At 39.1% G+C, this 13,845-nt stretch overlaps 1 protein-coding gene across 1 annotated transcript in view; it reads right to left on the bottom strand.

Moving 5' to 3' along the window:
• Positions 1–10,170, bottom strand: part of ITK (IL2 inducible T cell kinase) — a 63,468-nt gene extending 53,298 nt beyond the window's left edge. The window contains exon 1 of the mRNA XM_043913409.1: positions 9,903–10,170. Within this exon, the coding sequence (XP_043769344.1) occupies positions 9,903–10,040 (138 nt within the window). The 5' untranslated portion in view covers positions 10,041–10,170. The remainder of the gene's footprint in view (positions 1–9,902) is intronic.
• Positions 10,171–13,845: the final 3,675 nt, after the last annotated feature.

The following is a 13,845-nucleotide window of genomic DNA, read 5'->3' as shown; positions in this document are numbered from 1 at the left end:
AGGCCAAGAGGGTAGGGACAGCCTACCTTGTTCTTGCTTCAACTAGCATACTTCCTCTTCTGCTTCATGTACATGAATGGGAATAGCACATATCATTCTGTACGAAAAGGGGGCTCCATGCTTAGAAAAGTTTTAAAACTTTGATCTAGGCCAATCCCTTGGCACTATGGGCAAGATAACCAAATCCCAGATAGAAGAAGCAACTGAACAAAGTAACCCAGGTTAATCAGAATCAGATCCCCATTAAGCTGCTGTGTTGTTGCTTTCTCACTTCATTCCACTTTTCTAGAATTCCAGAATTATGGTCTGCTTGAGAGCTTCAGTTCCTGAGGCCCTATCTAAAATTAGAGTTGACCTCTACAGAGCAGTCAGAAATGGCTTATGTAATATGCCGCTGTATTTCATTTGCTTCTTGATAAAGACGCTTGATGATCTAACCCAAAGAGCTCATTCATGTAAACATTTCAGACACCCTAAGATCATCATCTAGGGAAACTAATATCTTGCAGAGTAGGAGGTTTTGGCTACTCCTTCATTCCTACTATGTAGGGAGTGGGTTCATCTACATATACATAGACTTACTTTAAATCAAATAAACTTACCCATGTATAGAATATTATATTTTCCCCCTCACTATAACATTCAAAACCTATAAAAATAGTGTGTTTGAAGATCACCACAACAGTGGGATTCTTTCGTTTTTATTAGTTTCTTCTTAGAAACATAATCTTCTGCAGTGGTACTGGTAACTATTGGTAGTCCCAAGCATTGCTTCAGTCTCTTTGGAAGATTATGTAACAATGAATGGTAGAGATCAGAAAATGCTATCCTGTGATGCATCCCATATAACTCTATCATATGGAGGCATTTTAAAAAGTAGACTATTCTATATTAGGTATACTATTATTTTTAAACATTTTCACTGAATCTGAAAACAACCTTAAAGTCACATAGCAGATGATAGATAAGTTTGTCAATGTGTTCAGTACAGAAAATAGATAAGTATATCTCTGACATGAACAACTTGATTATTTTAAAAAACATATATTTGAGAAAAATGATTACTTTGGAGTCCACAAATGGAGAGGTATCTAAAAACGATAGTAGAAAAAGAAAAAATGGAAGAATAAATATTTTCATGCATTATAACCACATGAAATTTACATCTGCATGAGAATAAAAATCATCCTCACAGAGACAGTAAATTCATGTCGTTAGACAAAGGAGTTTTGGAGAACGATGGGATATAATTGTTTCATCAATTTTTTTTTTTTGACAGTATGGAGATGTGAAGGTTTGCTGCTCTGTCTCGGGAGATTAACTGAAGTGGATTTAACCTGATTCTAACTTGTTTTCAGTCTTTGCTGTTAAACACCACCCAAGCTGAGTGTCAGCCTGAGGTTCTCACTGTTGGTACATCAGGCACTTTTCCACCAAAATATGGAGTAGGGTGATTCTAGACTACGTATCCCTGGAAGAAGGATGCTGTAAGATATAAGAAAGGGGCTCTTGAACTCTATGTGTTCAACAGGCCAGGTCTTTTCCTACCATGAGACTTCACCCTGCCTGGAATGCTGTTCTCCATTTCTTCCCTTGGCTGACTTTTTCCCATTCTTCAAGCTTCAGTCTAGACAGAAGTTTCTTCTTTGACCACTCTTCCCACTTGGTCCCAGCAACCACTTAATCCTTCCATAGAATCTAAAACAGTCTATATATGCTCTCCATGTGTGTATACTTGCTTGTTGTCTGTCTCCTCCACGAGGGTCTAAGCATGAGGTCAAGCACCTTGTCTCTTTTACTGACCACTGTATTCCTAGCCACTAGCAAGGCACCCAGCACATAGCAGGTACACCGAAAATGTTTGCTGAACAAATGAATAAATCTATGTATATCAAAATAGAAACATTTCCTTGAGCCAGGGTTAAGTTAATAATAATAATAAAACTTTAGCACAAATATATGTCATTTTAGAGCGGAAGGTCTCATATTTGAATATTTTGTAATAGGCAGGTATAATTTCTGTGACTTTTAAATGTAAAAAAAGGAAACTATATTGAGAAGTCTACTTACAAATGACTTTAGGTTAGTGGGAATTATGTGGCAAAATAAGAGTTTGGATCAGATTCTTATTTTATTAAATACCAACAACTTTACTGAGTTTCAAAGAGCTGAATTTTATATGTATGGGACACTATGTCACCATGTCAGAGTTTCTGTTTCTTCCTCTGGATCACTTGAAGTAAGACCCATAAATATTTGAAGGCAAATTCAAACTAATCTCTGGATGAAAATTAGGTTCTGGAAGATCTACTTTTTTCAGTAGGCCTAAAACTCATTGATGAGTGGAAGAATTTATTGCCAGCTGAAGATTACTATTTTATTTGACCCTTAAAATTTGAGAAAAACTTTAAAAAGGTTTTCTGTAGGGTCCATCTCTGAATTTGAGATAAAGACATCACATTATTACACAGATCTCATGGTTCAAGAAACTGAACTCTTGGGCTTTCCAGCTAAATCTTTCTTCCAGACTGAGTCAGGAACAAAGCCCTCATGTGTATAGTCTTGCCCTGTGCCCTATTTTTACTGCAAAAACTGATTAATAGATGCATCAGTCTCTGAGCAGTCAGAATCGAGTCTTATTTTAACCTGTGAGTATCTGCCTCTAAAACAAGAATTCCCTATCCAATGGCTATCTCCATAAGACATCAACATCCCATCACACAAAAAAATCAATACCCAAAGAAACTGTGTTAATGCAGAGATCAAAACCACACATCCTTCGCTTTGAGTGGCCTGAATTGCAAAGTACTTTGCTTTGGATTCTTAACTTTTCTTTGCCTGACTTGGCCAGGCCCACATTTCTAGCTCCCAGATGTTCTTCTGAAATCAGTGTGAGTTATGTGACCTTCATTCATTTCCTGGATATTTATTGACCACCTACTACGTGCTCAGCACTTTACTAGATGCTGGTGATACAGGGGTGAGTGAGGCAGTTGGTCATGAAAGTGACTTTCCAGTGGATGCAGAGACAGAAAATAAATAGGGCAGCACATCAATAAACCCAATCAAAAGTACAGATACTGAGGTATTGAAGTATTCATGGATTGTAAAAGAAAAGAGAAAAAGAAACAAGATTCTGGGAAAATATTTGAAGAGATGAAAAATAATAAAGAACCAATCCTGCCCCAATAGAACTGCCATATGACCCAGCAATCCCACTTCTGGGCATACACACTGAGGAAACCAGATCTGAAAGAGACACGTGCACCCCAATGTTCATCGCAGCACTGTTTATAATAGCCAGGACATGGAAGCAACCTAGATGCCCATCAGCAGATGAATGGATAAGGAAGCTGTGGTACATATACACCATGGAATATTACTCAGCCATTAAAAAGAATTCATTTGAACCAGTCCTAATGAGATGGATGAAGCTGGAGCCCATTATACAGAGTGAAGTAAGCCAGAAAGATAAAGAACATTACAGCATACTAACACATATATATGGAATTTAGAAAGGTGATAACGATAACCCTATATGCAAAACAGAAAAAGAGACACAGAAATACAGAACAGACTTTTGAACTCTGTGGGAGAAGGTGAGGGTGGGATATTTCAAAAGAACAGCATGTATACTATCTATGGTGAAACAGGTCACCAGCCCAGGTGGGATGCATGAGACAAGTGCTCCGGCCTGGTGCACTGGGAAGACCCAGAGGAATCGGGTGGAGAGGGAGGTGGGAGGGGGATCGGGATTGGGAATACATGTAAATCCATGGCTGATTCATATCAATGTATGACAAACCCACTGGAAAAAAAAAATAATAATAATAAAAAAAAAAAAAAAAAGAAGAACCAATCCTACAAAAATCTTGAGTGTTCCAGACAGTGAGAGTAGCTAGTGCAATGACCCTGCCCTTGAAGGACCTAAAAGTGAGCACCCCCTTGAGTGTATCTCACCCTAGTCCTGCTTCAGTACAAAGGCCCTATCAGGAGGCACAGCTTGGGGTGCTCAAGGTGTAGAAAGATGGCAGATGTGATAGAAGCATGATGGATGGAGGGACCAGAAGAAATGAATCTGAGAGGCTGGTAGGGGCCATGGATGAAGAGTCTTGTAGGCCATGGTTGAGAGTTAATTTAAATAGTCTAAACAGTCACAGTGGGATTTAAAGCAGGGCATGGTATCTGATTTCTCATTTTAAAAGTCTATTCTAGGTGTGTGGATAGTAGATTGTATGGAGTCTTGAGTGTCAGTGGGAGCTGAGCCAGAAGGCAACTCAGTCACATAGGAATGAAGTGAAGAGAGTCCATGAGTGGTGAATGTCTCAAGCAAAAATCCTGGGGTACCTCTGAGAATATTATCTACAAAAGATTTATTTGTAAAAGGGAAGGATGGAAGGGTAAGACAGGGTGGAGGGTGAAAGAGAGCAGAATTGCTCGATTCTCCTAAAAGGAGGTGGGAGGGATGACTGGCCCACCTATTGGTTTTTACCTGTGTCTCTGACCCAAATCTTAAAACTCCAACCTCCCGAATCCTCCTCTTCATCTTTCAAGACTAGGCCATGAACTGCTATTTCCAGGGAGTTCTGTTTATTTACCCCTGCACCTAGGAATTGCCTGTTTGAAGTCTTGTATCGCTAGTTTTGTTCTCAACTCTTTTGGTGCTGAGCCTTGTTCTGTTAAGGGACCATGTGTATAACTTTAATCTCTGCAACTGTATCTATACCTCGTACCCTTTCTTCCTCCTTGGTTCCCACCTTCCTTTCTTTCTTTCACAAATTTTGAATGAGTGAATAATATGTACCAGGCACTGTGATAGACACTGGTGATGCCATCTTTAGCAAATTGGGCACCAGCCCTTGTAAAGCTTATCTAATGGAGGGTAGGGTCGGGGAATGACATTAGCACAATGATCACATTAATGAATAGGTAATTATAACTTTGGCATGCTGAAAGAAAGGTGTTTGCTGTTGTGGCAGAGCATAAGAAGAGATGACCTAGGCTGGGGAAATGAAGGAAGGCTTCTCCAAGCAAGCAACACTGAAAAATGGAGGTCTCAGAGTTGAAGAAAATTTCACGTGGTTGGCACTCAGTGAGAGGGGATCAAAGGAGCATGAACTGGGATGGAGGAGACAGTGTGGTAGATTCTTGTGTCCACTCTCAGGGTAAAGGAAGAACCACTGAAGGGACATGCCAGCTTCTGATGAGGGTCATCAGGACATGATCACAGTCCACAGCCACCATGTGAAAAGCTTACCCTGGCTTCCTTGTGGGGAATGGAGTGGTGGTGGGAAGGGTATAATGGGTGTAGGGATAGGGAACAGGGGTGCAGGGAGAAAGTATAGTGGGTGCATGGAGACCATTAGGAGGTGGCAACAATCCCAGGTGAGAGATGCTGGCAGCTTCCATAAAGAAGGTGACTCTAGGAAATGGAGAGAAATGGACAGATCCTAGAGGAACTTTCAGCACCAAAGTTTGGACACGTGGTAGAAGCTCCCAGAAGTGGAAGAAGACAAAGACTTGTCCTGGACTCTATGTGGAAATGATAGAGCTCATCACATATTTCATTGCAGAAGACCTATGTGGTGTGGTTGCTGATTTTCAAGACTGCCTTTACATGGAGGACTCTAGAGCAAGAAGGCATTACATACTTTGTAATATGCCAGTGGAGACCCCAATTACCTAAGAGCAACAACTGTTCATAGTGATAAGAACTGTTCGTCAAGGAGGCTGTGTTGCCTCTGGAGACATAAGGGAGTTATTTAAATTCTCTTTGCCTCAGTTATATGCTCCATTAATTGGGGTAATGGTAGTTCCTAACTTACAAGGTAGGTATAAGGATTAGGTGAAATAATTCATTTAGCATAGTGACTGACAATAGTAAATAGTAAATATTAGTTGCTGTTATTATTAAAATAATGATGACATTCATCTCATTTAAAAAAATTGAGGAGTGGTCATTTTATAACAGGTAAACAGCCTTAAAGAGGGTCACAGAGCATTAAGCAACCTTTGCAAAGCCACACAGCTCTTAAGTGGAAAAGCTGCTCTTTGACCCAAATCTGACACCAGAAGCTGTGTTTTTGACCACTGTGCAATACTGCTGCCAGAAGCAAGGAAAGTGGACACTCTCCCCACCTGCCATCTTTAATTTAGAACGGACACATGTTACAGAGATGTTTCTGCCACTAGATCAGTAGGCTAAAGGGAAGTATCCTTGAGGAGTAGTCAGCCTATCCACCCACTGACTAGAATGGTGATTTTGACTATTTTTCCTGTCTTATGTAAATGGTAATGGCTCCTGTGCCACGCTGACCATGGCAAACTTGATTCCTAAGGTGCAGTGAGTCATTAAAATAGGGAAACCTTTCCTTTTCTCCCGAGGGCCTTTCAGAATATCAAGATGGTCCTATTAGTACCAAGCTTACAGCATACTTTTCTCACGAAATACTCAACACTGGTTGAAGTAGGTAGTGCTGGGGTCATTACTTTACAAATAGGAAACAGAGACTTAAAGAGGTTAAATGTGTTGCCTGAGATCCCACATCTAGAAAGTGAAAGAAGCACCATTTGAACCCACCACTAGCTGACTATTCTAGCCTCACCACTCTCGTCTCCTATCTGTGTTACGCCTCCCATCCTGTGCTTCCTCAGAGTGCCTGAAGCCCACCATTTCTCTCTTTTACCCCTAAAAAGGATCTGATATCAGTCCTGTGCAACTAAGTACATTGTTCAGGTAGCTACCTCCCAGAAGTTTATTTTTATTTTAGCCTGCCTGTGTTGTGCTGAAGCCTGCTTGTGTTGGCCCATGAGAGCTGATTGCTAAATTTTCAGGAATTCTGTCAGCTAGTAGACTTTACATTAGTAGTTTGAAGTTGATCTTGATGGGAGTATTTACACTACAGAAATTGGCAAACACTACAAACAAAATCTCTCGCATATTCTCTACTGCCACTGCCATTACAATGGTTGTTTGGCATTTAGCAGATGGACTCTTATTTTTCCTTGTCCTCTGTTAAAGAGTGTCCAACAACAGGGACCACTTTGCTGAGATATTGGCAGACACAGGGGACTGTCTGAAATCATGGCTGCCAGCAAGCCACCACCTGTCAACTCTGCTTCTTTTTGGCCCACTACTCCAGCATGATGAAGGGGCTTCCTGGCCCCACTGAAAATACTTGTGCATCTCAATGTGGCAAACAGGCATATGATAAAATATCTAAATCCATATTAAAACAAAATGCTCAATCAGAATGTAGTATAATGACAATGGGCGAAGCAATTCAAAGTTAGGAAAAAATATACTTATTTTGCAGAACTACAGTATTTGTTCCTGAATATGTGGAAGTATTGTTTTCGTATGTCATAAATCCACAGAATTTTAGAGCTGCAATGAACAGAATTTTATAAATAAGAAAAAATAAAAAGAAGCTGAGACCCAGAGAGGGGAAATGTTGACTCAGCATCATATATCTCATGATGCACGTATATCTTGCCCCACACACATGTATTTAGCCATGGAAGAGGGGGAACTCAAGACTCTGATGTTAGCCTGACTTTGAAGAATCTTAATACTTCCCTTCATTTGAAATGATTATGTTATACCACCCTGCATTCTCCTTTACAGATATAATGATGATACAAATAGTAGTTAAATTTTATTAGGTGTTTACTAGGTGATAGGACTTATGCTCAGTTCTTTATATATTAAGTTGAACTATATGAAATTGCCAATATATGACTTTTTTTTGGGATCTACCAAAATGGTAATTTTCAGATAGGTCTATTTAAATACATCCTCTCTTAATTTTCACCATTTTTTCCCCCATGAAGTGAATACTATTATCACACCCATTTTACAAATGGCAAACCTGAGTTTTCACTTTAAAAAATAAATTAAAAAAAAATGCTTAAAACCTTTTATTCCCACAGGTGTAATACTATTCTCGTTTATGGGCAATGAACAATGCACTCTTGTGTGCAAATTGATGGCTCTAAGCAATGGAATGTCACATAGAGAATAAATAATAATAACTAATATATCTTGTCTTTTTCAGTAACTTTGAAAATTTTTATAATCAGTAAATTCCTATAATATTTAAAGAAATGCTTTTTAAAATGTTATTTATGAATATAAAGCAAAGGCATTAGCAAATAAGAAATTTGATGTTTGTGAAACAGATGTTTGCTGTATCCCACATGAAAATGTTAGAAACTATAGTGCAGGGCTCCCCAGGATGAATTAATTGTCCTAGAATTTTCATAATGCTCAAATGAAGAAACTGAGTTATTTTTACAACTTTGTCTACATACAAATTATAACCAACAAAATTCTGAATCAAGACTATTTTTTGTATGACTATATGCAAATACCATTGTACAGAACTCACAACCGAACAGTTCACAAGTAATAATTATTCTCAGAAACAATCAGTACTAACTACATGAGATGATACTATATTGAATGTTGAGTCAGGAAAAACAATTGGTGAAAACTACAAAATGGATTTTGAAAAAATATCTAAATGTAAATGAAAACTCTTTAAACATGAAACAAGAGCTTCTAATGTCCCATTCATAATTGAAAAAAAAATGACCGAGGTCATATGATTAATCAGCTCTAAATGATGAATCCTCCAAGATGAAAACTTGGCTGTTGGCCCTCTGTTAATTTAGTTAAAGAATACATATTGAATACCTACTAAAGGGGCCTGGCACATAAGTAATTCCATATTCTTCCTGACTGATTGGTGGATTATTATCAGTAAGAATCTACTTAAAACAAGCGTGTCTTTTCACCTGTAAAAAACAGGCAGTATTATTTCACCAGCAGCTTAGAAGTTCAGGCATTTGTAGGCTCCATACCTGGCCTGGCCTCTTTCCAGACCCCATATCATTGAACACTTCAAATCCCGGCTCTCAAAAGACCTAAACTCATGCCTACACCTACTAAGTTCAGTCCTGCCAAGAATCGAAGTGCCTTTGTCTCTAAGTGACCATCAAGCACCTAATGTTGTTTTTGCTACCTCCCTGATGACAGAAAAATAATACAGTGATATAGCAAGAAGGCAAACATGCTTCGAAAAATTGCTGAGATGGGCTGTACAAGTGCTACTTCATAGAAACAAAGGATTTTAAAGAAGAAAGGAATGTTGTAGGTGGTGTTTCCAGTCCTTTCATTTTATCAAGAAAGAACTTGACGCAGAGATATTTGCTGAGGCTAACTCACCTAGAGAAAAGTGGAGTTTGGTCCCCTGACCCCTCTTCCAGTGCTTTTTGTACCAAACTGCATTGTTATGATTATTTGTGTTACTCTTATTATTACTGATGTTATGGTATATAAGAATATCTTTAGAAATATAAAGACTGACTTAGCTAAGCAGCTGTAATCTTCTGGTAAGAACTGCTGGTCTGTACTGCATTATATTTTGTGTGTGATAACCCTCATCTCCTGGGAAGTTCTCTAAGGGATGAAGAGGTTTACCACTGGGCTTTGTAAATTTTAGACAATTAAATGCCCAGGGACTATTATTCCAAATGTCAGGTGAGTGATGACTTTGAGACAAATAAAATTGAATCCATAAAAATGTTGAACGGGACCCCTCACTTAACCATTTCTTTTGCCAAATAAAATTTAAAAGTTAAACTTAACCTTATAGAGGAAAGACAAGCTAATGAGCAGTAAACTTACTCTTTTACTGAAATCACCTAATACAATTACCCTTTCTTGACTACTCTCCACGTTCTCTCCCAATTACTCTTACTATACTTTTTAGGTTGTTATAATAAGTACATCTGTGTTGTCCGTGTTCTTATTTTATTCTATGTATATCTTCATGATTCAGCCCAATCTAACTATAAAATGCTCTTTTAAAAATAGACAAAACAGAGTGATCACATACCCCATGACGGTCCTCAAAGTATGCCAGGCTGGTTTTGGTTAAAACAAAGAATCGGACTTTAAAGTTTGAAGGAGAAGTTCTTCTCTTTTGTTGGGATCTCTTGATGAGCTGCTCTTCCAGGAGGATAAAGTTGTTCATGATCCAGTTCTTGAAAAGTGATGCACCTTGCGCATCACCCCTCAGCACAACCAGAGGAAACAGCTTCAGGGCAAGGAATGCGATGGGGAGGCAGTTGGTCTTCAGAGAGCTGTTCAAAGGCAACTTGCCTCCAATATTATCTCTCTATCAACGTTCAGTCAACATCGCGGAGCTTCTCTTCTGATGTCAAAGCCCGTAACCACATCCTTTCGAAATTCACAAAACTATGAGGCATATGTAAAAATTATGCATACCCTTTGCTGTATGGTTTAGAAATATTTGAAAAACCTTAGACTCAAAATGATATGACTGATTAGAGTTCAATCTTTATAGTTCCTGCTTTAGCCCATCTAACAGTTAAGCCCCGTAGCGCAAGGGGTAGGAACATGTGCTTTGGAGTCGAGGGACATGGGTTGTATATTAGTTTTCTGTTGGCTTTTTAAATTACAGCAAGTTTAGTGCTTCGTGAATTTATTGTTCTCTGGTTCAGAAATGCCACATGGGTCTCATTGGGCTAAAATCAAGATGTCAGCAGGGTGCGATCCTGTCTGGAAGATCTCAGGTAGAATCTGTTTCCTTACCCTTCCCAGGTTTAGAGCCACCCACATGCCTCTACTCTCAGCCCTCTTCCTCCATCTTCAAAGCCTACAGCCGCAGTCAATTGCTCCAATCTCATACAACTGTAACCTCTTCTTCTGCCTTCCTGGGTTTGTGTGGATAACCTAAAATAATCTCCCAATTTTAAGATCTGTTTATTAGTAACCTTAATCCCACATTGCACCTTAATTCCCCGTTTGTCATATAAGCTAACACAGGCACGGGTTCTAGGGATATCTTTACCTATCAGAGGTTGACTTCTGGCTCCACCAGCTTACTAACTGTGAGACTACAGGCAAATTATTGAGGGTTCGGAGCCTCAGTGTTTTTACCTGTGAAGGGGAGTAATGGTGCTCCTGCATGTGGGGCTGCTCTCTGGCTTCCTTGCCAGTCTCATCTCATGCCTTGCTCACATGTTTTCACTTCAGCCCTCATGCATGCTTCTCAGGCTGCTTTGAATATCTGCTCCCGTTGCCTGAAAACATCTCCTCTCCCCTGCTTCACCTGCTCTAAGTTATATTACTAGTGTCAGCCTGCATGTCACTTCCTCAGGGAAGCCTTCCTGGCTTTACTAAGTCATTTCCACCAATTATATGTGGAAGACACCTTATGACATATCCTTCATGACAGTCGTCATTGTACTTTTTGGAGGGTGATTTTTGGGTTAGTGTTTGTCTTCCCCACTAGTCTCAGGTCAGTTCAGTTCAGTCGCTCAGTCATGTCAGACTCTTTGTGACCCCATGGACTACAGCACGCCAGGCCTCCCTGTCCATCACCAACTCCCGGAGTTTACCCAAACTCATGTCCATTGAGTTGGTGATGCCATCCAGCCATCTCATCCTCTGTTGTCCCCTTCTCTTCCTGCCCTCAATCTTTCCCAGCATCAGGGTCTTTTCCAATGAGTTAGCTGTTTGCATCAGGTGGCCAAAGTATTGGAGTTCCAGCTTCAATATCAGTCTAGAAGCTCCCTAATGGCAAGGACGGTGTGTGGTTTTGCTCACCATTATATATTTAGCAACTATCATGGTGCCTGGCACATTAAAAGGATGTTTAGAAAAATGTTGAATGAGTAATCAGAAAACTGGGTTGGACAATTATGAGAGACAATGGGCATAAAACCCTTAACAGAAATATTAAAGTTTATTAATTTGTTAAATTTAAATGAAAGCTTGTAGTGGTTTATCTATGCTACGGTGAAATGATTGCTTTTCCATTGCAAAATTTAGTGGAAATGCTGAAAATTAGTAAATCCTTCAGAATGGCATACTAAACAAAGCATACACAGGCTCTGGAAACAGAATTATGCTGAAATTCCAGCTCTGTCACTTACTAAACTGTTTCTCTTTGAGAAATCGGCTTATCCTTACTGATCTTTAGTCTCTTTGTGACAGTCCCTTTGAGACCTGAATCCCATAAACTCTGTAAGTGGTGGGTGCCAGTCATGCATCTGGCCTTAGAATTAGGATATAAGGTATCACGAGTGAGTCCTACTTCTAGCAAGTCATAAATAACCAAGAAATCTCAGTGCAAACAGAGATGGCATATACCAGACAAATAATAATAAATAAAGAAACAGAACAACCATTATTGCTATAGAGGAGTGCAGTGATCTAAGAATTATTTTCCATGTAGATTACCACACTACAGCTTAATTTTGTCTCATATACTGGATTTGTTGTTGTTTAGTTGCTTGGTTGTGTCTAACTCTTTGAGAACCCCAAAGAGTGAACTGCCCCAGCATAATCAAGATTAGATTTTGGGAAAGGGGATACTTTAAATGGTTTCTACTCCTTTGTTCTGAGGTTTTAAGACATATATGTGGAAATACATTGCCCAAAAGAGGTAGCATTTCTTTTCTCTCCTGAATATGGGCTTTACACAAGGATTGCTATTTCCTCCAAATATTTATTCTCCCCTCCTTTCCAGCTAACTGACTCCCTGAAGATTATCTGGGCATCTAGTCAACCACAATAAAGATTACATTTTTTAGTCATGTTAACTGTTTTATAGCTAAAACAGTTAAAATAGAGTAAAAGTTATGAGCACCACTTCAAGGAAACGTCCTTAACAGCAAGCATCATACCCTTTTCATTCTCTTTTTCTTCCTTCCCCCTAACTAGAATGTGAATGTGATGGTTGGAGCTGTAGCAGCTATCTTAGACCAAGAAGTAGAAATTGCATGTTGAGGTTGTTTTGTTGTTGTTATTGTTTAGTAGCTAAGTGGTGTCTGACTCTTTGCAACCCCATGGACTGTAGTCCACCAGGCTCCTTTGTCTATGGGGTTTTCAGGCAAGAATACTGGAGTGGGTCACCATTCCCTTCTCCAGGTGATTTTCCAGACCCAGAGATCAAACCCAAGTCTCTTGCATTGGCAGGTGAATTCTTAATTGCTGAGCCACCAGGAGGTCAATGGAATAGATTGACCTGGAATGGAATAAAATAGATTCTGGGTTCCTGATGATCTTGGGTCCTCCTTGCAGCATGGGAGCAATTTTTCTTTAACATAAAAAGAAAAACATGTTCTTTTCTAAGCCTTCGTCAGTTTGAGATTCTGTCACAAACAGCAAACCTAATTTTAACTAATACAGTGCATATTCTGAACTAGACTGAAAAGTCCTTTGAGAAGGGTAGATTTATACCTAGTTTGTTCGGGTTGAAAGATTTACAGACTTCACAAAGTATTGCCATGTGGGAAAGCAAAATGTCATCAATAGCTGTTATGATAGTAGTTTTTCCTTTGCCTAGGCTCCATGGAGTGTAATGATAAGTAATTTTATCCTCTCTCCCATAGCACCTTCAATGGCACTTGCTGGGATTAGTCTTTGTCTTCACCTAAACATAACCTTAAGAAGCTCAGTATTTCCCCCATCACTCTCAGGAAAACATACCTAGAAATAATCCATTTGTTTGGTTTGAAAAGTCCAATTTGCAGGACCCGAATTCAAGAAACTCCTACTTGCTAAAGACAGAACAATTTGGGGATCAAATTCATCCTTTATGATGAATTGAAGAACAGTCAAAATGTTCAAATCATGAGTTCATAAAATACTTGAAAAAACTTCCAACCTATCAATCACTTTTGGAGGGTTCTGGAGAGCAAATTTATTATCCTGTAAACTGGAAACAAAGGGAAAAAATAAAATGTATTTCCTGTTTCTCCTGAAGAACTGTATCTCAGTTTAGTAATCAAATATTTAATAAGGAAAAG

The sequence above is a fragment of the Cervus elaphus genome, chromosome 9 (genome assembly GCF_910594005.1).
Source record: "Cervus elaphus chromosome 9, mCerEla1.1, whole genome shotgun sequence".
Classification (NCBI taxonomy): Eukaryota; Metazoa; Chordata; class Mammalia; order Artiodactyla; family Cervidae; genus Cervus; species Cervus elaphus.
Note: the sequence above shows the minus strand (reverse complement) of the source record. Positions and strands in the feature narration are given on the sequence as shown.